The sequence below is a fragment of the Lissotriton helveticus genome, chromosome 6 (genome assembly GCF_964261635.1).
Source record: "Lissotriton helveticus chromosome 6, aLisHel1.1, whole genome shotgun sequence".
Lineage (NCBI taxonomy): Eukaryota > Metazoa > Chordata > Amphibia > Caudata > Salamandridae > Lissotriton > Lissotriton helveticus.
Window position 1 is genome coordinate 698,877,521 of NC_136067.1, and position 21,976 is coordinate 698,899,496.

At 48.2% G+C, this 21,976-nt stretch overlaps 1 protein-coding gene across 4 annotated transcripts in view; it reads right to left on the reverse strand.

The window, feature by feature from the left end:
- The window catches only part of SNX14 (sorting nexin 14), a 647,427-nt gene that overhangs the window by 121,202 nt on the left and 504,249 nt on the right, over positions 1-21,976 (reverse strand). For all 4 annotated transcript variants that reach the window (XM_078648164.1, XM_078648163.1, XM_078648162.1 and 1 more), the window contains one exon: positions 18,250-18,369. In XM_078648164.1, coding sequence (XP_078504290.1) covers positions 18,250-18,369 — 120 coding nt within the window. The remainder of the gene's footprint in view (positions 1-18,249; positions 18,370-21,976) is intronic.

Below are 21,976 nucleotides of genomic sequence, written 5' to 3' on the forward strand. Positions count from 1 at the left end.
TGTTACTCTATCAAATTCTAACGAACTTTAAAACGTGAAAGGGGGACGGCTCATGAAAAGTAACAAAAAAGCAATGAGGTGTAAGTCTGGAGAATTGGAAAAGGCCAAAAGGGCATTGTCAGGTGTGGATTCCCGATATCAAAGTCTGCTGCTACTCCCATTCAAATTACCCCTTATTTTGGAAGCAAGTTTTGATTAAAACAGAGGTTCTAGTGCAAAACTAGATCAAAATGGTCTGGAGGAATAAAAAAAAGGTTTGGTGGAATTTAGCCAGTAGTGCTCAAGAAAAAAAGTGAATCAACTGGACATCTCGCTGCATGGTTGCTTCTCTCATAAACATAAGGCAATCAGAGCTCTGACAGAGTTAGTGAAGGCTAGTTGTACTTTGAACCAAGCTGTACCCGGCTGATGACCCCATAACTAGGTCTAAACCATTTCTGAGTTCCTTGTGTTTCGGTTCAGAGTGGACCTGGCTTGACAGTTCGGGCTGGACTGTTTCGATAGGAACAGGGTCAAGACTGATTTGCATATAGCTGGATCCAAACTGGGGTGACATGGTGTGCAAAATAATGAGGGATTGTGATGCGGCCCGACTAATTACCAGGGGCTGAAATTAACTCAAGCATTCTATCCATCACTTTTTTGTATACTTTAGTTGTACTCGGGCAGTAATCCACTTGGTGTCCCTGAAGACAATGTATATCCCTGGAAGGGACAACATGCAGGCAGACAGGCCCAGTCACAACTTACCAACCTCCATATCATATCAGCTAAGTCCAGTGGTTTTGCAGACAATACTGGAGTTGTTGAAATCTATGGTTGGTTTAATTTCCATCTCTGAACAATGCCCTACTTTACCACTTTTGCTCAGACAAATGGTACCTGAATGTTTGGGCAATGGCTGAGCTGATGATTCCTTGGTTGAGCAAAATACTGTATGCCTTTCATCCAATACTTATCCTTAGAAGAGTACCACAGCAAACTAAGAGGCATAGGGTGGTGATGCAGACTGTGGTTTTTCCTGCTCAAACAGCTTACAGCAGGGGTGTAACACAGGCCCCTGCATCCCCAGTGTTGCACGGAGCCCCAAACTCTTTGCAGGCCTCCCAACCATTCAGCCCCCATTCATCCCAAGGTGAATGAATATCTGTGAGATATGGGAGATTCTGGGGCCTCTCTTCCTTATATGCAGGGGGGGGCATCATATGGAGTTACTCTACTGACTTACCGTTAAACAATACTTGTATCTTCCCTGGATTCATCCGCTTCTTCGATTTCCAGTGCTATCACAGAAACAACTGGTGAGTTTACATCTCATGGCATTTAAACAGAGAGGCTTGACCTGCAAAAGTTGAAGTGTTCTAGGGAGGTTCTAGGGAGGTGGCACTAAATATGATCCTCAGGTCCTATTCCAAGCATTGGCTTCATTTTGAAAATAGTGTCAGGCTAAATAAAGGTTGAGAAGCTACGTCATGTGATCAGTTCCAAATCTTGGATTTTTTGACAGACTGATTTTTTTTAAGATTGGCATCATTCCCCTTGCTGGCACATTGGACACCAATTAAGAGTCTTTAGAGAGGAGGCTACTGATAGTTCCAAAGTATTTTCAATAGCATTAAAACTCTTGAAAAGTTTCAGATTAAAGAAACCGGTAATTCCTGCTTTGTTTGCAAATTGGGATTTATAAGTAGTCTTGAAGGGCTTGCAAGGGGTAATATTTGAGCATTAGGGGTCTGCACATTACTTCTTGATTATCGCCAAATGTGGCTTATCTGGTTATAGCATCTGTCAGAAGGCTAGGGGAACTGGTTATTCTGACAATAAAGTACCCTCACCTTAAATTCCTATCGGTTAGTGTAGTGCTTGGACCAGATTCCAAGTTTAGGCCAAAGGTCCCAAAAAATTTAATTTTTCACAAGAGCTAATACTCTGGTTCCTGGTAAAGATTTGCCTAGTTCAACTCCAGTTAAATGAGATATCAAAATGGCAATACTGGTTTATTTCCAGATGGAAAAGGAGTTTAGGGATTCAAAGTGTCTGTTTGTCTTGCATGGGGTAGCAAACTGAAGAAAAGAGGTATCAACAGAAACTCTGAGTAGATGGGTCAAGGACGCCAATTCCTGAGCATATTTTGGTCTGCGGGATGTGATGTTCCTAAAGAAGTTTTGCTAAAAGGACTGTTCCCAATTCATGGGCTGAGGTGGCTAGTGTTTTGTTATAAGAAATATGTAGGGCAGGGAACTGGTCCAATCCAAATATCTTTGCGACTCATTACAGATTGGACTTACATTTTGATGTACGCATTAATTTTTCATCTGATGTTCTCAAGTCTGTAATATCATATAATACTCATAAACTATACAGTCTATTGATAGTCTTTTTTTTTTTATTAAACTTTTTATTTAGCTTTTCTTCAAAGTACACTTCACCAAGTATCTGTAGCAATATTCCAATAGTTACATAGTAGGTCGTTTCTGAACTTCTCAGTACAGTGCAGTTACATCAATCATAAACATCACCTTAGTTACATTTCATGGGCGTGTCAGTGCCATTTCTATACAGTATATGAACATTTATGCATGGTTGGTTCTACCCTCCCCTCAGTTCTTACGTTGTACAGTTCTCAGTGTTAGATCCCATCCTCGCGATAGCTTGTCCCCTCCCTCCCCTTTGAACAACATAAGTCCTACCCAATCCTCATATGTTATTTCGACTTCCACCCTCTTATGGACTGGTGTCTGGATCTGATAGGTCCGGTGGGGGATCACATATATGCCCTCGGTGTTCGTTCCATTTCCCCCAGATCTTGGACCATTTCTTGGGGCAACCCCTATGTACATAAACAGCCCTTTCAGCAACCATAGCTGTGTCAATGTCCTTTTCCCATTGCGTCCGAGATGGGACCATCCCAGATCCCCACTTTCGAGCGATATTGCGTTTCGCCAGTGCTAGACCCAGTGTAGCCCACGTTTGCAATCCCCGGTTCATATCAGTTGGCGACCACATATTTAACAAACAGCATCTGGGTTCTCTCTGTAGTTCCACCCCTGCTGCCTCGGATATTTCAGACAGTACTTGGTCCCAGTATCTCTCTATCTTCGGACAATCCCATAATATAAGATAGAATGTGCCAGAGGAGCCACATCCGCGCAAGCAATTCGGGTCCTGTGAGCGGCCCAATTTATGTAGAAGTGTACGGGAATAGTAAACTCTGTGCACTATTTTCAGTTGTATCAGTTTAAGCCGTGATGGAATGGAGGCTTCCCTGGCCGAGGCCAGGGCATGGAACCAGTCCTCGTCCTCGATGTCTCCTAGTTCCACCTCCCATTTGCTACGAAGCACTACTGTGGGGTCCGGGAGATTGTTGATCAGTTTTTGATAGGTAAGCGAGATTGCCCTTTTGTCTATCTGGTCCGTAAGTAGTCTGTCTTCTAGGGGGGATGATTCTGCAAGTGTCGTGCCCGTTGGAATGGCGCTCTGTAGTGCATGCGTGATTTGCATGTATCTGTATTTTTCTGTGTCTGCCATTCCGTATTGCTCTTGAAGGACGGGGAAAGATATAACAGCCCCCCTTTTCCACATATCACCTATTGTAGAAATGCCAATAAGGTCCCACTGGCGGAAGCCCTTCGTGTTCCCTAGTGTGCCGAGACGGCGCGTGTCCCAAAGGGGCGTGGCTAGTGTAAGCACCCCTTCCCACCCCAATGCTCTCTGCGCCGCGTGCCATAGTTTGACCGTGTGGGCCGTAGGGCCCGTCAGTGTGTGGCGTCTTTTGTTGGAATATAGCGCCTTCAGTAAGTGATCCTGGGGTAGTATTGCTCTGTCAAGACGAAAGGCCGGGTCCTGTTGTGGGGCATGTAGCCATCGGTTCACCACCGCCAATTGTGCCGCCCAGTAGTATAGTTTCGTATTCGGCAGGGCAATACCCCCGTCATACCAAGAACGGGACAGTTTGGAGTGTGAGATGCGGGGGGGTTTGCCGTCCCAGAGGAGCGAAGAGACCTCAGCGTCTATAGCTTTGAAGTACTGCAGCGGGACCGGGAACGGCGCGTTCTGCAGTGTGTATAGGAATCTGGGGAGCGCCAGCATCTTGAAGAGTGCAGCCCTCCCCAGTAGTGTCAGCGGAAGAGATCGCCAATGGAAAACGTCCGCTTTCAGCCTCAGTAGAGGCTTCTGCAGATTTTCTTCCATAAATACCGATTCTAGAGGTGTTATGTATATTCCTAGGTATTTGAACCCTCTGGTGACCGTTTGGATCTCACAGTCTGGTGGCAGCACTGGTGGGCCACCCCGTAGGACATATAGCAGAGACTTTGGCCAGTTAATGGTGTAGCCCGACACCGCACCGTAGGCGGTGAGTATGTCCAGTAGGACGGCCAGGGACGTGGAAGGGGACGTCAGGTAGATTAAGACGTCGTCCGCATATAAGGAAATGCGGTCTTCCCAACCCACCTCCCAGGCTATCCCCCTGATTTGCGTGTCCAGCCGTATTTTCACCGCAAGCGGCTCTAGAAGTAGCGCAAAGAGGAGCGGGGAGAGCGGGCATCCCTGTCTTGTTCCACGCCCCAATGTTATTACTCGCGACGTATGTCCGTTTGCAACCACCTGTGCCTGTGAGCCAGTATAGAGGAGTCTGACCCATCCACATCCATCCAAACCCCAGTTTTTTAACACCGCGAAGAGGAATGGCCACTCTACCAGGTCAAACGCCATTTTCGCATCAAGTGAGAGAATGGCTGCATCTTCTCGTAGTAGAGGTATACGGTGCATAACTCCGTGAATACGCCTCAGGTTAAGGGATGTGTTCCTCCCCGGCATGAAGCCGGATTGGTCAGGGTGAACCAGATTCGTGAGGTGGGGTTGTAAGCGGAGGGCTAGGATCTTCGCCAGGACTTTTGTATCAACATTCATCAGGGAGATTGGTCTATAAGAGGATGGTTGGTCAGGAGGTTTTCCCGGTTTGTGTACCGATATGATGGTAGCTAGTCTCAGGTCTGGTGGGAGTGTACCCTTTACCACACAATCATTATACATTGCCAGCATATGTGGAGTGAGCTGTTTAGACAGCGTTTTATAAAGTTCTACTGGTAGCCCGTTCGGCCCCAGGGCCTTTCCAGTGTGCAGTGCTGCTAGGGCCTTCCCAACTTCCTCCCCTGTTAAGTCCTTCTCTAGTGCCTGTGTGTCCTCTGGAGCTAGTGTGGTCATGGGGATGTCTTGGAGGAACGTCGTACCGTCTTCCTCCGTCACCGCAGTACGCGCGGTATATACAGTTTCGTAGTGTGTGGCCAGTACTTCCACTATACGTGCTGGAGAGGTCGTATGTGTGCCGTCTGGGAGTTCGATCTTAGCAATCCAACGATTTGCTCTTTCCTTCCGCTCGAGCCATGCGAGCATTCTCCCCGTTTTATCCCCCAGTTCGTACACCCTGTGCAACGTGTCAGTAAGTCTAGTTTTGGTCATAGCTTCTGTGTACGCCCTGTATTTGTGCTTAGCCAGCTCAAGGGTGTGGGTGGTATCGTCTGTGGTGTCTAGGGCGTGTGTCCTCTCAGCAGTGTGTAAGGCAGTCTCTAAGGACTCTAGGGTTACCCTCTGTTCCCGCTTGTGGTTAGTGATCGAGGATATGGCCTGCCCTCTAACCACTGACTTGTATGCCTCCCAGAGGGTCGAAGGGGAATCCACCGAGGCAGTGTTTTCTTCGAAGTATTGAGTGGTAAAGGTCGTAATGGCCCTCAGGATTGATCTGTTTTTTAAATATCCCGGATAGAGCGGGAAAATTCTCCGCCGTCTCGCGGCCTGTATTGTGTAACTAAGCTGTATGGGGGCATGGTCCGAGATCCCCCTGGGGAGGTGCTTTATCGCCGATACCCGCTCCGGTGGGACTGTCTGTGTTAGTATGTAGTCTATCCTGGAAAGACTATTGTGCGCGCCTGAGTGAAACGTGTATTGGCGGTCGAGCGGATGTTTCAGCCTCCACATATCTGCCAGTCCCAGGGCCGCTGTAAAATCTTTAAACAGGTGATGGGGTCTAGTGGGCTCTCGTGGCGGATGTCGGTCAACTGCAGTGTCAAGGACTGAATTGAAGTCGCCTCCCATGATTAGTTCCCCCTCGGGGAGTTCGAGCAGCAGTTTTCCCAGGTCCTGGAGAGTGTCTTGGTGTAATGTCGGGGGGACATATATTGATAGAATATTGTAGGGTTTGCCCTCCCATTGACCATTCACAGCTGCGAAGCGTCCCCTGTCATCAGCCCAAGTGTGGTTAATGAGAAAAGGAGCGTTTTTTTTAATGAGAATGCCCACTCCGCGGGAGCCGGAGGAGAACTCTGCATGGGCGACCATTTTGAACCCCCATCGATTAAGCGCTTTGCATGCCGTCCGTACTAAGTGCGTTTCCTGGAGCAATGCCAGAGTAGGCGCTTTCCTCTTCAAATAATGTAAAACCAATCCCCTTTTAATTTTGTTCCCCAGTCCGTTTACGTTCCATGAGATAACCGTCAGTTGGGGGGAAGCTACTGTTTGCGATTGTGGGTCTGGTGTCAGAGTGTGTGTAGCAGCCATATTCTCCATAAAGAGGGGCATATTTGCTCCACACGGGCAATGACCTGGTCAGATACCCGGTTGTCGGCTTTCGCGAGAGGACCTCCTAAGGTCTGCCGCGAATGGAGGATCTGAGACAATCCAGGACGACCCCACCATGGACATCCGCTCTTGTGCAGTATCGTCTGTCCGGGGCGTATGTCCGTGCGTGCATCATGGAATTCTAGTGGACATGGTGTGTGCATAGGAAAAGCTAAACCTTGTAGTAAGCAACCAGTAAAACTAAAACAATAGGAACTCAAAACGTTGTCAACCCCAACCCCCCACCCTGCCTCCCTGCCCGGCGGACAATGAACCTTCCCCCTCCCCAACTGAGCAGAGTGCTTATAGTCCCAACTGTAAAACATTGTTCCTGGGGGTGAGACTTCTGTGTCCGTTGTCGAGCACCCCCCTATTAGAGCGACCATGCAGTGTCTGGCTTAACTAGATGACTTACCTGCATGGAACCAACCGCATGCGACCAGCATCTTACCATCAACCGCCAGCCGCGGTTGCTGCAACTCTGTCCCCCCTCCCCTACGCTTGTGTAGGAAGTCTTATCTCCGGTCGGGTGGAGCGGGCAATTGTTGAGAAGCAGCGGTTGCAAGACAGGAGTCCAAATTGTAGTGTCTATAGTTCATCCTCTTGGCCCTGGTCCACTTCGTCCTGTCTCCGTGGGCTTCCGTTCCCGCGATGTCGTTGCCTTTCGCGGTGTCTAGGTCCCTTCGCCGGTCTCCAACCCTCCAGCCAGTCCTGGGTCGCTCGTGGCGTGTCAAAAAAACATACTTTATCTTCAGCCTCTACACGTAGTTTCGCAGGAAATAACATCGAATATTTCAGCTCTCGTGCGCGTAGTTCCTTCTTCACCTCTGTAAAACCGCGTCTTTGTTGGGCTACCGCCGCCGTGTAGTCTGGATAGATGTGGATCTCTGTATTCTCGATTTTGATCGGTGGTTTAGTGCGAGCCGCTTGTAAGATCGCGTCGCGGTCTCTAAAATTGAAGATTCGCGCCAATATGGGGCGCGGTGAGGCCCCTGATTTAGGTTGTCCCCCAGGGACGCGATGAGCGTGTTCTACTGAGAAATAGTTCGACAGACCTTTGGGTTGTAACTGTTTATAGATAAGGTCCTCCACGTAGAGGTCTAGGGCCGGCCCGCGCACAGACTCCGGCACACCAATTAGGCGGATATTATTGCGTCTTGAGCGGCCTTCTTGGTCGTCCAGTTTCGCCCTGAGCACGAGGTTATCTTCTTCTAGCTTCAGGACTCGTCGCTGAAGATCCGACGTGTCACCCACCAGGTCGGTAGTCGTTTTTTCCACCTCCAGGACGCGGTCAGACATTTTGGCAAAATCAGCTCTGATCAGCGATACCTCTGTAGATATAGAGCCCATTGATGACTGCATCGTCTTCAGGGCCGCCATGACATCATTGAGGGTGACTCTGTCCGCCTCAGCAGTGTCCCCCGCCGAGTGTGGCGGTGTTCGGGCTTGGTCTCCCTTCCCTGTGTCTGGTGGGTCCTTTTGGTAGGCGAATTTATCGAGTTTTGGGGGTTGATGGACTCTGGTCCCCCTGCCACTCATCGTGGATGTTGCGGCGTGTAGTGTGGCTGCAGTCTTGTTTCTCGGGTGTGACAACTCCTGTGGCCACCTATCAGGGAGGTGCCAGAAGGCAATCGGTGTAGGCGGTGTGCGTTCAATCGAGGGCCTCTCGCGCAGAGCGCGCTGCGCTGTGTCTCGGGTGGCCGGTGCGCCTGGGAGGGAGCCAGTGGAAGCTGTATATGTCTGCGTTGTGGCGCTTTCCCGCCCTGTCCTCTGTCACCGCACCGTGTAGTCCGTAGGTATTTGCGCGCTGCGGGATGGCCCCACTAGTTCAGCTAAAAAACCCTTAGCTGGCAGCCAGTCCTTAGTTCTGGGGCTCTCTGGGGGCAAGCAGCGTCTACTTATCTTTCCCTCCTGTACTGGGCATCCACACACACAGTTTCAAACATCGGCCGTTTTGGAGCCGGTAGCGGGTGCTCCTCACCTCGGATATTGCCCCGTGTGGTCCCGGGGTGAACAGTCTGTGTACCAGCCGCTTATCCCTGTCTACACCGCCGGGGAATGGGCGTCCGTTACGGTGCTGGTGGTGCGCTCCAGCGCTCGGATCTGTCCGTGTCGCCTCGCTCCTCGCAGCACGTCGGTGAGTGCCGCTGACCGCCCCGTGCGGCGGAGCCTGAACGCAGCAGGTGGAAGGGGCGCCGTGACTGGTGTGCCGCCTGGGCGCGGGAGAGAGCTCGGCGGCGGCGGTGATGCGTTGCCGGGGACCTCTAAACTCGAGTCCCCGGTTCCAACTGATAAGTAGGCCCCGCAGGGGCACACGGTGTATCTCCGTGAGGGAGACTCGTAGAAAGGCGCCGGAGACTGCCGGGTGCACCGGAACAGGTGGCGCTGCAGGTCGCTTTGGTCAGACAGTGCAGGATGTGCGGATAAGTGTTCGGATCGTTTGAGGGAGGCTCGTTACTCACAGAGCTCGCTCAGTGTGCGGCCATCTTGGCTGTTGGCTAGCTACCGTCTATTGATAGTCTTGGTGCCTGGTTATTAGCTCTTGTATGACCTGGTAGAGTAATGAATGGGACAAGGAGCACTAACAAAGGGGTAATGATTCCATTACTTACTAACATGAGTAATAGTACGACTTGTCCTAGTCCAGGACCTACCGTCATTCCCAAGCTGATGTAGCACCCACAATACAAGCTGCTTTTTAAAGTGCAGTTTGCCATTAGGAGAGGAGGGTCTTTTATAATATGGTCCTAAACATTGTAAAAGGTCTAAAAGAAGCTTTATGACTCAAGTGCTTGTAAAAGGGACTATTTGGGGCAGGGCCACCTCGCACTGTAGTGACGGGGATGAGGTGCCCTGTGACTCAGGTTAATGAAGATTACAGGTAAGTAATGGAATCATTGCCCGCACTGAAATTGAACCCTTGACAGCAACTACTAGACATTTCTGAGCCTAAGAAACAGCCCACTATATTATAACATTTCCTCTGTGAATAAGGTTCTGATTCTCGTTTGCTAAGAAACAGGAGGCTGGGGGAGTCTGGGTTTTGAATGTAGGCGTGTGGTCTGTTAACAATTCAGGTTTTTTGCAATGTGCTTCCAAAAGCTGAGCAGAATCTTACCATGGAGCAAAATTAGTTCAAAATGAAAATATTTTTTCGTAATAAAAATTGCCAAGTCAATTATACAAAACATGTCTCCTGCTGAGATAAAAGGACAAAATGGCAGTAACCACTACGCTAGGCAATTGCTTCCTGGAAGCAGTCCCAAAAATCATTTACTAGCTGAATCTGTGAAACAAGAGGGCGATGCATCTGTATGTTTATATATTTGTGTGCTCTATGAACGAGTTGTGTGTGTGTTGTTTTACAGAGTGTTTGTATGAGTAAAGCACAATCTTCCCAAGGAGAGAAGTTAATTCAAAACGAAATGCTTTTATTCGTAATACAAATGGTCAAGTCAGTTTCACAAAACATGTCCTCTCCTGGGTCTCTAACACAATAATCTAGTCCTTCCAAAGTACTATTGTTACTCTCAGGCAAGGCTGGAATGACCGAGGTGCTATATATAGCAGCTGATTCCTAAAAGGGGTCCTGGAAATCATTTACTAACTAGAGCTGTGTTCAGCAGGCATTCACTTCAAAGTTCGTTCCAACTGTGTGGCAAAACGAGGGAAGCAAGATGTTGAATTAAAGCACTGCACAGCAACAGATGTAAAACGCTATTCCCAGTCTGTGAGCCGATATTGTTTCACAACAGCTTCAGTGTGAAAAGTCACCCAGCGCTTGCTCTCTGGTGGGCAAAAGAGACAGTACAAGAGGGCAGAAGCAAGCAATTGCTAGCAGCGTGTTGCTAACTGCAGACCTACCCTCCACCCAAAAACACAAGCGTAGGCCAAGACAATAGTTCTGAAGTTGGCCGCCTGGCTTCTGGCTTTGTCAATGTTTGCTTTGTCACGTTTTGTGCAAAATGTTGTTGAGAAAGGTGCCGGGCTTCATCAATAAAAAATAAAAAAATACCTAAAAGCAAAAATAATTTTATGTCTTAAAAAGCACTCATTGCCATTATCCCTGGCATACAAGAGAACTACTTTTTATATGTGGATTTGCTCCTTGTGAAACAGCCGAATGCCGCCAATCACAGAGAAGTTAGTCTGTGTGACCTATGCTCTGTAGTATGGTGGGAGGAATTAAAATGTGAATGAAATAATAACAGACCAATGGACAAAGTGGACTGGCTGAAAGTCACTACAAATAAATATATTATACATATCATTTTAGTAAAATCAAAAGGTCAGGCTAACGCCAGACCCAAAATTAAAAATGTGTTGCGAACGTGGAAAAAAGCACTGGCAACGCCCAAAAGACAGTAAACAAAAAAGGAACAAGGCATTGACTCACTTGCCCTGGTACAGAAATGCACTATTATGTATGCAGAAATGCACACATGCAAAGGTAAAATGCTGTCACTCGTAGCTAGCAGAACCAATGACTGAAGTGAGCTGCTCAAGGCCTCATGCTGTGATGATCAGAAGCAAAATGTGAATGGCAGCTGAACAGGCCAATAGATTGAGACAACAACTGGCCCAAAGCCCATCTATGTACGTGTGTACTTATTTTTTATTAATTATTTTTCAGAATACATATGTCTAGCGACACAATCTAAACTGTCTGCAAGGCCTAAAAAAGAAAAACATTAACATGAGGAGATGTGTTAGCAGCAGTGAAGATGCATAAGATACAAATAATAACAGTGAATCTAAACGGACTATAAGAGCTTAGGAAGTGTGATATGATCATGATCTTTCTGGAATAGAAAAGCATAAATCATTCTGTTGCAAGAAACCAACCTTACCACAACTATTAGGGATTTATTAGTCACAGATTCTTAGGTGCAAGGCGTCAGATGCTCAGATATGTCCACAGTCGTCTGCGGGGTCAGGTTCTTTCTTAGAAACATAGACCCCTAACCCTTAAAACTGGGGAAGGAAATCCTCTAGGCTTCCACTAGAGAAACTACTCAGGAATTTAGCAGAGTTTTTGGCCCTGTGGGGACAGACACTGAACCTCTCTGCCACCGACCCAGCAGAGGATTCAGAAACAGACTTAAATAGTAAATAGTATAAAAAGTCCAAAAATATTTCACAATACAGGAGACAGATCGGGCCAGCGCTCTGGCCAGGTGGGGGCACTCTCAGCGGCGGGTCTTACTCGCCTTGAAGACCTAGGCCTCATCGACTTGTGCTGGCATGCACACCCACAGGCCACGGCGTACACTCACTACTCAGCAGCTCACAAAACATACGCACGGCTCGACTACTTTTTGTGCTCCTCTCAATTAGCATCTCGCGCATGAGATGTTGAGATACAACCCGCTTCCCTGTCGGACCATTCTCCGGTGGTGGCGTCCTTCCTGATGCCAGCCACGCCTGGACCACAGCGGCATTGGCGCCTACACGATAGCCTACTGTAGAGTCCGGCCGTGCTTGAGCGAATCAAGACGGCCCTCGGCCAGTTCATGATCCATAATGCTAACGGGGACACCACCAAGGCCACCCAATGGGCAGCTCTCAAGGCAGTCCTCAGGGGCGAATTCATCTCCCTGGCTACGGCCAACAACAAGGAACGCGCACAAAAGAGGGCCGAGATCACCCAACGTGTGGCTGAGCTGGAACAAATGCATCAGCGCACGGGGGCGGCACGAGCGTGGCTACAACTATGTGCAGAACGTAAGATGCTTGCAGCCTTGGACCAGGATGTGGCTGAATACGCCGCCCTGCGGCTGCGCCATGCATATTACACAGGGGGGGATCGCTGCGGGAAACTGCTGGCGAGCAGGCTGCGGGAGCAGCAACAGAGGCAACAAGTTCGGGCCCTCCAGCGAGGCCACGGTGACCCGATCACAGAGGATACGGCTATCGCCGCTGCCTTTGGGGACTTTTACGCTGACATCTATGCAGCAGATCGGCTGGACCTGCAGGCGGGCAGCGACTACCTGCGGGGCGCGACCCTTCCCTCCTTGAGTGAGGCGCAGGCGGAGTTCCTCGACCGCCCAATAGGCTTGGAAGAGGTGATATCGGCGATATCCCGCCTCAAACTGGGTAAATCCCCGGGCCGGACGGCTATTCTGCAGCCTTCTACAAGGCGTTCTGCCCGCAAATAGCCCCACTGCTCCGCGACCTCTTTAATACTTTCGATCAGCCCAGTGCTATTCCACCAGACCTCCTGGAGGCCGCGATATCAGTGATCCCCAAAGTCGTCCGGGACCCCTCCCGGTGCGGCTCCTACAGACCAATATCCCTGTTGAATATTGACTTCAAGCTCTACACGGGAATCATCGCAAGCAGACTGGCCCCATATATGCAGCAACTGGTGGAACCCGACCAAGCCGGGTTTATTCCGCAGCGGCAAACCAGTGATAATACTAGACGTGTCCTTCACTTGATAGAGGCTGGGTCCCGAACGAGGCCAGGTTGCATGCTGCTTACCATCGACGCTGAGAAAGCATTCGACCGAGTGCACTGGCTGTACTTGGACTTGGCACGGCAGAAGTTCGGCATGGGTGAGACTCTCCGCAACCGTATCTTTAATTGTTATCGGCAACCGACCGCTACGGTCAGAGTCAATGGCCATACCTCCCCACGATTCCCGATTGGACGTGGAACCAGGCAGGGCTGCCCGCTTTCCCCCCTACTGTTCGTGTTATATATGGAACCCCTAGCGCAACGTATAAGACAGCATAACCTCATTGAGGGCATCCCGTTTGGCGGTGATACGCATAAGGTCAGCCTCTACGCTGACGTCATTTTACTCTCTCTGATGAATCCGATGCAGTCCCTTCGGTCGCTCTTTGTAGAGTTCCATACCTTTGCGCTGGCCTCAGGCTTCAAGGTCAACGTGGGAAAGTCGGAGGCCCTTAACATATCCTTACCGCCAGACGTACTGACAGAAGCTAAGGCTGAATTTGACTTACAATGGTCGGACTCTCCCATCTCGTACCTGGGGGTCTTGCTGGCACCGACTGTGCGGGAAACGGCAAACGCCAACTACGCGAGGCTCAGCTCGCGTCTTCACGAGGAACTTTGGAGATGGAAACACCTCACACTCTCCTGGCTGGGCCGCATAGCGGCCACTAAAATGACCCTGCTGCCGCAGATTCTCTATGTCTTTCAGACTCTTCCCCTCCGCCCACCAGTAGGATGGCTCCAAAAGACGCAGTCAGACTTAGCGCGCTATATTTGGAATGGCCGCCGCCCGCGCTTTAAACATCTGATCGCTACACTTCCCCCTGCGCATGGCAGAGTAGGAATACCCGACCTCACTTTATATTTTCAGGCTGCCCAGTTACGCACGCTTGTGGAATGGCACCAACTGGAATACAGTAAACACTGGCTCTTCCAGGACCAGGCGGTGGCAGGCCAACCGCTTCAAGGCGTCCCGTTCTTACCGCGCCGCCACAGTCCACCCAATCTCTATGCGTCGCAGATCAAGAGCACGGTCCTGACCACGTGGGACAATGCAGCAGTGCGGCGAGGTCTCACCTCATTTCCCTCCCCAATGACACCGATCTTTGGCAATCCTGACTTTTCCCCTGGTCTCGACCCTCAGGCGTTTGAGATTTGGAGGACGACGCCCTGCAGAGCAGTGGGTCACATGTTTGACCTCAACGGTATCCGTCCCTTCCAGAAGGTCAAGGAGGACTACGGCATACCGGAGACGGATCGCCTGCCCTACCTGCAGGTCCGCCACTGGGTCCTACACCCATCCATTACACCTGGCGCGCAGCGACTCCTCACGCCGTACGTAAAATGGCTGCTGACACGACCTTCCGACAAAAAGCTGCTCTCTGACCTGTACCAACATCTACTTCTCACCAACATCCATTCATACAATGCTGGGAGAGCCCGATGGGAGAGAGATCTGGGGAGAGAGCTCACACGAAAGGAGTGGGAGGGCATATACCACAGAGCCAGACACTCAGCCTACCACATGGGCCTAACCGAAACATTGACCTAAGTAGCCACCTATTGGTACCACACGCCTGAACGCCTACACCGCTGCGACCCCGAGCTAGTGACCGCTGCTGGAGGGAATGCAGGGGGCTCGGCACCCTAGAACATCTCTTATGGAGCTGTGAACGCTTACAACCTTACTGGACCTCAATCCTAGATTTAATAGACATGCACCTAGACACACAGCTTCCCCGATTCCCCGCCTATGTGCTGCTTGGCCTCCCTAACTCCTTGATGTACCCCCTGAAGTCCATGAGGGGGAGACTTATAGCGATTGCATTGGGGGCAGCGATACAGAACATTGTGGCGCATTGGAGGGACACTCAACCCCCCCTGCAACTTGGGTGGTTGCATAGGCTATGGATGGTACTAGGTATGGAGAAATCATCGCTGGCAAAAGCAGGGAAGAGTGCAGAGTTCGCGGAACTCTGGCGACCGTTCTTGACCCTCCTCACTGAAGAGTTCAGGGAACTGAGCTGCCCCCGCTACCTGCGATTGCTGCGACTGGCAGATACCCCACTAGCAGACCCTAAAAAACAGTCACATAAGACGAACGCCCGGAAGTGAGACGCCCTCTGTTAACCCCTTGCAGTGATGTTGGCTTCCTGCTGTTTACTTGCTCGTTGGACAAGGAGGGGGGTGGGGCGGGTGGTGTTGGGAGGAGGGCTTGTTGGGGTTGTTTTTCTTCTGTTCTGTGACATAACACAACCAACGATGGCTCCTGATCCTTTACTACGCGGCCGGCCCAGCTGGGTTGTAGGCGGCTTGCTGTGTATAAACTCAACTGTGAGGAGCTTTTTACAGAACTGCCTACACACCTGTATTATCATTGATGGGCCCGTGCCACTTCGAATGCGAGCCGCTGTATTACCTGTGATGCCTTTTCTCTCAATAAAAAGATTTAATACTAAAAAGTCCAAAAATATTGAAATCAGAGAAGATAGCAATAAATACCTGGTTTAAGAAAAAGGATGCAATATCAACAAAGATGCATATGATCCTAAATTCTGACCTTTGCCGCATTCAAAGCTATTCGGCGCACCCATTATAACTAACTCTGAAGACAATTCACAAACTTGTTGAAGATGCATAGCCTCATACATCAGATCAGGTTTTGCCTGGGAAGCTGGATACTCATATTATAGGAATGTCTTGAACTATACCCCATCTGTGAGTCTATTCATACACTGGCAGAAAGGCTGCCTTGAATTTGCAGAATTATTGTCCACCTGTGGCTCTACTAGGTAGACGGCAGGTGCTCCGAAGAGTAGCCGGCACAGAGAGTGTGATTTATTTTTAATTGTTACTGGCTCATTCATTGTTGGTCCAAAGAAGGAATTTAGTGGAAACCCAACATTCTTGGAATGGGTGTACAAAATGAAAATAAAAATGTGCATGAAATGCTGCTATTCACAAGGCCTGGGCGGTAAATTCCGTTCTGCTCACAGAATTGGGGTGATTTTGCGTTCCGTCGAGAACACGAAATTGCCAAAAATCCCGCAAACAGGAAAAAAGCACCGCGAACGGACGGAACAAGCAATTCCGTGTGTTCGCGGAACTCTGCGTGCTCGCAGAGATTTTTTACCATTTCATGGAGCTTTGCGTAGCGAGACTACGCAAATTCCGCCCACCCCTACTATTCACTGGAATCAGGCATCAGCTGACAATTCAAAGGCTCTAGAGCCAACCCAAAACTGGATAAATAAAATCTAGAAATTATAGGGGGCTGTGACGTGTGTCAAGAGGAATCAGTGACCTTAATTAAGAATGAACTATAAAGACACATTCTCTGTGGTACTAGATGGAGTGTAAACATGTGAGATTAGATGGACATATTTAGGTTATGAAGTGGCAAATGTTATTATCAGGCAGACTTCTTCACTTTCCTAATAAAAAAAGATACACCAAGCTTGCTGCGATTGGTGCACCCTTGGTGAAACTGAGCAGCTACACATGTAAGCATATGTACTTTGATGGCCCAGCTATCCAAGCAGGGGCTAACAATGACTCACTAACCAAGCAGGAGTCCTGCAACCATGGACAACACCTTGGTGAAAAATAAAAATAAAACTGTTGTAATCAATTCCCTTACCATTCCCTTTTTTTATCCCTACCCTTTCAGCCATGCCTGGTTCAATCCGATCTCCCTTATTTTCACTTTTCAGTTGAGGAATAATACTCGCACTGATCGGAGAAAGTTGAGGGACTATTTTGTTACTTTGTAAAGAGCGGGCTGCATTTGTGGAAGTATTCTTCATCTCTCTGTAGTGTGTCGTCATTTGTAGAAAGGGATGCAAACCAGAAATATTACACTGCATCTTCCAAGTGCTGGAAGTGCAGTAACAAAGCAAGGAGACACTGGAATGCTGATTTTTTCGAGTGCAACCACATTTTGTTTATATTAGTCAATACCTTGTCCCAAGAATGCGACTATCATTTGTCAATCTACTACTGTGTTCCCTTAAGGACACCATCTAACATTTATGCCTCTGCAATAGCATTCCACCTCGAAGGTCAAGGTTCTGCCTGCCCTTGTCACTCTGTAGCACCATCTCCATTTCTTCCTCCTACTTCATCCTGTTTATACTCCAAGACTGGATCCATCTTTGTTATTCCCTTCCTCTCTTTCTTCCTTCTAGCTCCTGCTCTTAACTTATCTAACTCGTATGTCTTTCTCTTTGCTCCTGTTCTGACTTTGTTCCTCTCTCTGCCTACCCTTCTCCTTCTATCCCTTCTGTTTTTGCGATCGTCTGGTCTGCTTCCTTTCTCAACTCTCCTCTTTCCGAAGCTCTTTTCCTCCCTTGCCTTCATTCCCCTTCCACTGTTTTATAACTCGCCTCCATGAGCTTCCCCGTATTCTCTTGAAATTCTCATCCCACTCTTCATTTATTTTGTTCCTTATTCCCTCTTTGCTATTGTTGTCTTTGCTCCTTTGCTCCTCACTCTCACCATCTCATCCGGCCTTCTCTATCTCCTTCTACTTCTATATATAAACATTTTTTCCTTTGAATCTCCTCCCTTTATCCAGGCTTCAACCAGGTTTTGAACGGCTCTCAAATGCAGCACCTGCCACAAGCAGTCTACTGTTAACAGGTACAGCACATGCAGAAGGTGCTCGAGTGTAAGAGCTGCCAGTGATGGTAACTGTTGAGGTGCTAAGAAGTTCACGCATACCTTCAGCAGTGACCACTGACAGGGGTCATATGGAGGTCCAAATGGTTCAAAGAAGATAAGCATGTTTCTGAAAAATTAGACAGTTAAAAAGCCACTCTGGAGCTTAAACGGGGAAAAGTCTCCTCGACTGCAATATATCAGGACGGTGAATTGTTTGAATAATTACCACATACGAAGTCAAGTAACTTCAGATGAGCTAGGTTCAATTGCGAACACAAAAGAGAAACATTTCAGAAACTTGATGTGCTTCCAACATTTTATTTGATCTACCATAGTCCCATTCCTAACCATCAATGGAGTGTTTTTCACAACATGTTCCCAGACTCCAATACCACAGGGATGCTAGCATAGTTCTACGCAAAACAATTGCCAGTTTCCAGAGCCAATGAATCGCTCATAAAGTACTTTGACGTAAAGTTAAATCTTTTCTTTAACACTGTTGCTCAGACATACCTTCTTATTGTTTTCAGACGTTGGACTGACAATGGTCAGCTCTGGTCTACTTGGCTTGGGTTTCGGGGACTCGCAAGAACTAATAAAGTTCATGATGAATAATTCCAAATGTTGTCCTTTCTGTAAGTAAATAGATTGGAGAAATTTGTTATACAGATGGCTCAAAATAATTAACCAAATATACATCTGTCCAGTTGTTCGGTCCTGGAAAAGACCCTCTTTAAATCTGTTCCACATCACAAAACACACAATAATGATGAATGTAGTCTATGGGGAAACCTAAAACTGAGAATATTCAAGATTAAATGGCAAAGAAACCGTGCAGAAAAGGGTGTAGACTATAAAGGAGTTTATGGCACTGAGGGTTCCACTAGCAGGCTTATTTATTGCAATACTGATTACAGTTATGCAATAAAATAATTACAAAACACAAAGCACATGATCCAGTATATAAATCCATTTAAACCAAGGAGTATTGGCATACCAGCTAAAGGGAAGAATTATTCAGCGGAAAGTACTTGAAGTGTTATTACAAATTAGTACAAAAAGTATATAAACAAACTTAATGCACTCTCTATGTAAAATGACACTTGACAAAAAGCACAAAGAAGACATATGTGGGTCTAGGATGGAACACACAAAGTGTGCCATTAAAACCTAGTAGCCTGAGGGACATTTACAATCTCTCAGAGATATCAACTGTTCTCAAAGCAGACATGAAACTATAAATGTCAAAGCGCTGCACAAACCTCACAACATTGTGAAGTGTCCTGGAATCCTGTTCGATCAAGAAGTCCCTTTGAGAGTCCTGTCTAAGGCAGGTGGATGAGTTTTCACGCCAGTGGTAACAAAACTGTGAGGCATTCTTGTTACATTTCAGGTTAATTTTAGGAGTGCAATAGCAATTGTTAAAACAATGTATTCCTGCATATCTGGGTAACTCATCACCGTTTTTGTTTGGAGAGAAATTTAGTTTAAAAGTATGACAATGTAATGGAATTTCTGAAATACTTGAATGAACCTTTTTATCACAGAATTTGATGCATCAGTTTATGAACTTAGAAAAACAACTTATTTTAAAGTTGGCATCGAAAATCTCAAACAATCGCCATAGAACTCAGAATGGAAAGGATACAATTGAAGACAAATACATGAATGAACAACTACTCTTTGAAGCAAAAGGGCTGCATTTGAGCAACGTAGGTCTGCACGTGCATACTGATCATGAGCAAAATGAGTGTATGTAACAGTGCCAGGGGATATGAAGAGAGACTATGCACTCCCTCGTAGGCTGGTCCTGGTGGAACACTGCGGATAGGGGAAAAATATGTCCCATGCCCAAATTTTGTACATCATCGTTTAAGAATGACATTAGCACTGGTGTCCATCAGTTAAAGGAATCACATTTTTATACTGGACCGTTTAAGGTCCATGCAGGTAAACGTGCTTGCTGAATGACTGACATTTGGAGAGTGCATACAACTTGACTGGGTCACAATAACGTGGGTGCAAATCTGAAATTTGCATATGTAAACTTAACAGCCCCTGTTTGCTTCATGGGAGGAGCCATGCATAGCACTCCACTGCCTTTTGATTAGATTTGCACTATAGAAATATCATATACATACATACATTCATGGGAGCCACAAATAATGAAGAAGCGATCTTGGCCCCGCTGAACTGGTATGTATGGACAGACAGGCTGCAGAGCATTCGTGCAGTCGCACAAGTTACTACTTGTGTAACGATATAGGTGTAAGAGACATTAGTTAGTGATAGATTCCTTACCTTACAATATCCCCAGACGTCAGACTGGATCCGGAAAGCTTTCGTCAGCAGTACCCCTGTGCGTCGATAGGCGTCGTCGTACGGCTCCGCGTGCGTCGTTGGCGTCTTATTCGCCGAGATGACGTCACTGGAGCTACTTAGACGTGCCCACGCACGCGGACGTCAGTTCTGTACACAACTTTCTCCGCAACAGGAACGCAGAGCCATGTAAGATACTTACCACTGGTTCATAGAAACTAGGGCCCGAAAGGATGACCTTAACCCCAGTAATCAGTTCGCAGAACGGGGAGGATGGGTGGGGCGGTAAAGAATCTATCACTAACTAATGTCTCTTACAGATATATCGTTACACAGTAACTTGTGCATCTGAAAGAGACACGTTAGTGATAGATTCCTTACCTAAAAATATAGATACCCCAGCAATACCAACCCCGGTGGTGGGTCTGCGAATAAGATTACACCAGACAGTCACAGAGAACAGAACGGCCAAAGAAGCCGTCCCTCCAGACCTGACTGTCAAAGCAATAATGCTTTGTAAAGGTGTGCAGTGAAGCCCACGTGGCAGCCTGACAGATATCTTGCAGGGGGACACCACGTCCCAATGCCGTATTAGCTGCTGTTGCCCTGGTAGAATGTGCGCGCAGCCCAACCGGAGGTTCCTTTTTAGCCATAGAATTACAGGCCTTGATACACAAGACGACCCAGCGGGAGATAGTCCTCTTGTGAACCGCCCAGCCTTTCTTGGCGCCTGCGTAGCCCACAAAGAGCTGGTCATCCACCCGGAATGCTTGTGTGCGATTCAGGTAAAAGGAGAGCGCACCAGGTGCTGGAGCCTCTCTTCCTCTCCGGAAGGATGCGGAGGCGGAAAGAAAGTGGGCAAGGTGATGGTCTGCCCGATGTGGAAGGCAGTGACAACCTTTTGCAAGAAGGAAGGACGAGTTCGAAGCACAACCTTGTTCGGATGAACCGACAGAAAAAGAGGCTTACAGGAAAAAGCCTAAAGCTCACTCACTCTCCTGGCAGAGGTGAAAGCCACCAGGAAGGGAGTTTTCAAAGTCAGAAGACGTAAAGGACAATTGTGAAGCGGCTCAAAGGGAGCGCACATGAGATAGGTCAAAACAAGATTCAAGTCCCACTGAGGCATTATGAAAGAAACAGGAGGGAACATATGCGTAATGCCTTTTAAGAATCTCTGTACAACAGGGGACTTGAAAAGAGAAGCCTGAACTGGAAGCCTCAGAAAGGCTGAAATGGCCGAAAGGTAGCCCTTGATAGTGCCCAGAGCAGAGCCCTGCCGGGCCAGAGAAAGAAGGAACAAAAAGACCTCAGAAAGAGGGACAAAAAGGGGATCCACAGTCTTGGCTGTGCACCATGCCACAAATTTGTTCCACCTGCAGGCGTATACTGATTTAGAGGAGGGACGCCTGGTTGCCAGAATTACATCACAGTCTTCGGGAGGCAAGTCAAATGGAATCAACTGTCACCACTCAATCTCCACGCATGTAGGTGGAAGCTGGGCAGGTTCGGGTGGAGAACCGTCCACTGCTGCTGCGATAGAAGATCCTCCTGAAGAGGCAGTTGGGTTGGGTGGGTCCAGGCTCATACTGGGTAGCTCGGGATACCAAACTCTTTGAGCCCAGCCCGGAGCCACAAGGACGACTTGGGTCCGTCTGATCTTCTTCAGTACTCTGGGCAGAAGTGGTATAGGTGGAAAGACATACAACAGACCACAACTCCACTCGCGACGAAAAGTGTTGCCGAGCGAGTGCCGCCTTGGAAATTCCAACGCGCAGAAGCCAGTGCCGCCTTGGAAATTCCAACACGCAGAACTGATGACATTGCGCGTTCTCTTTGGTAGAGAATAGATCTAACCAAGGCTCTCTCCACTGTTGAAAGAGACCTTGCGCCTCCTCCGAGTGAAGACGCCATTCGTGATCCA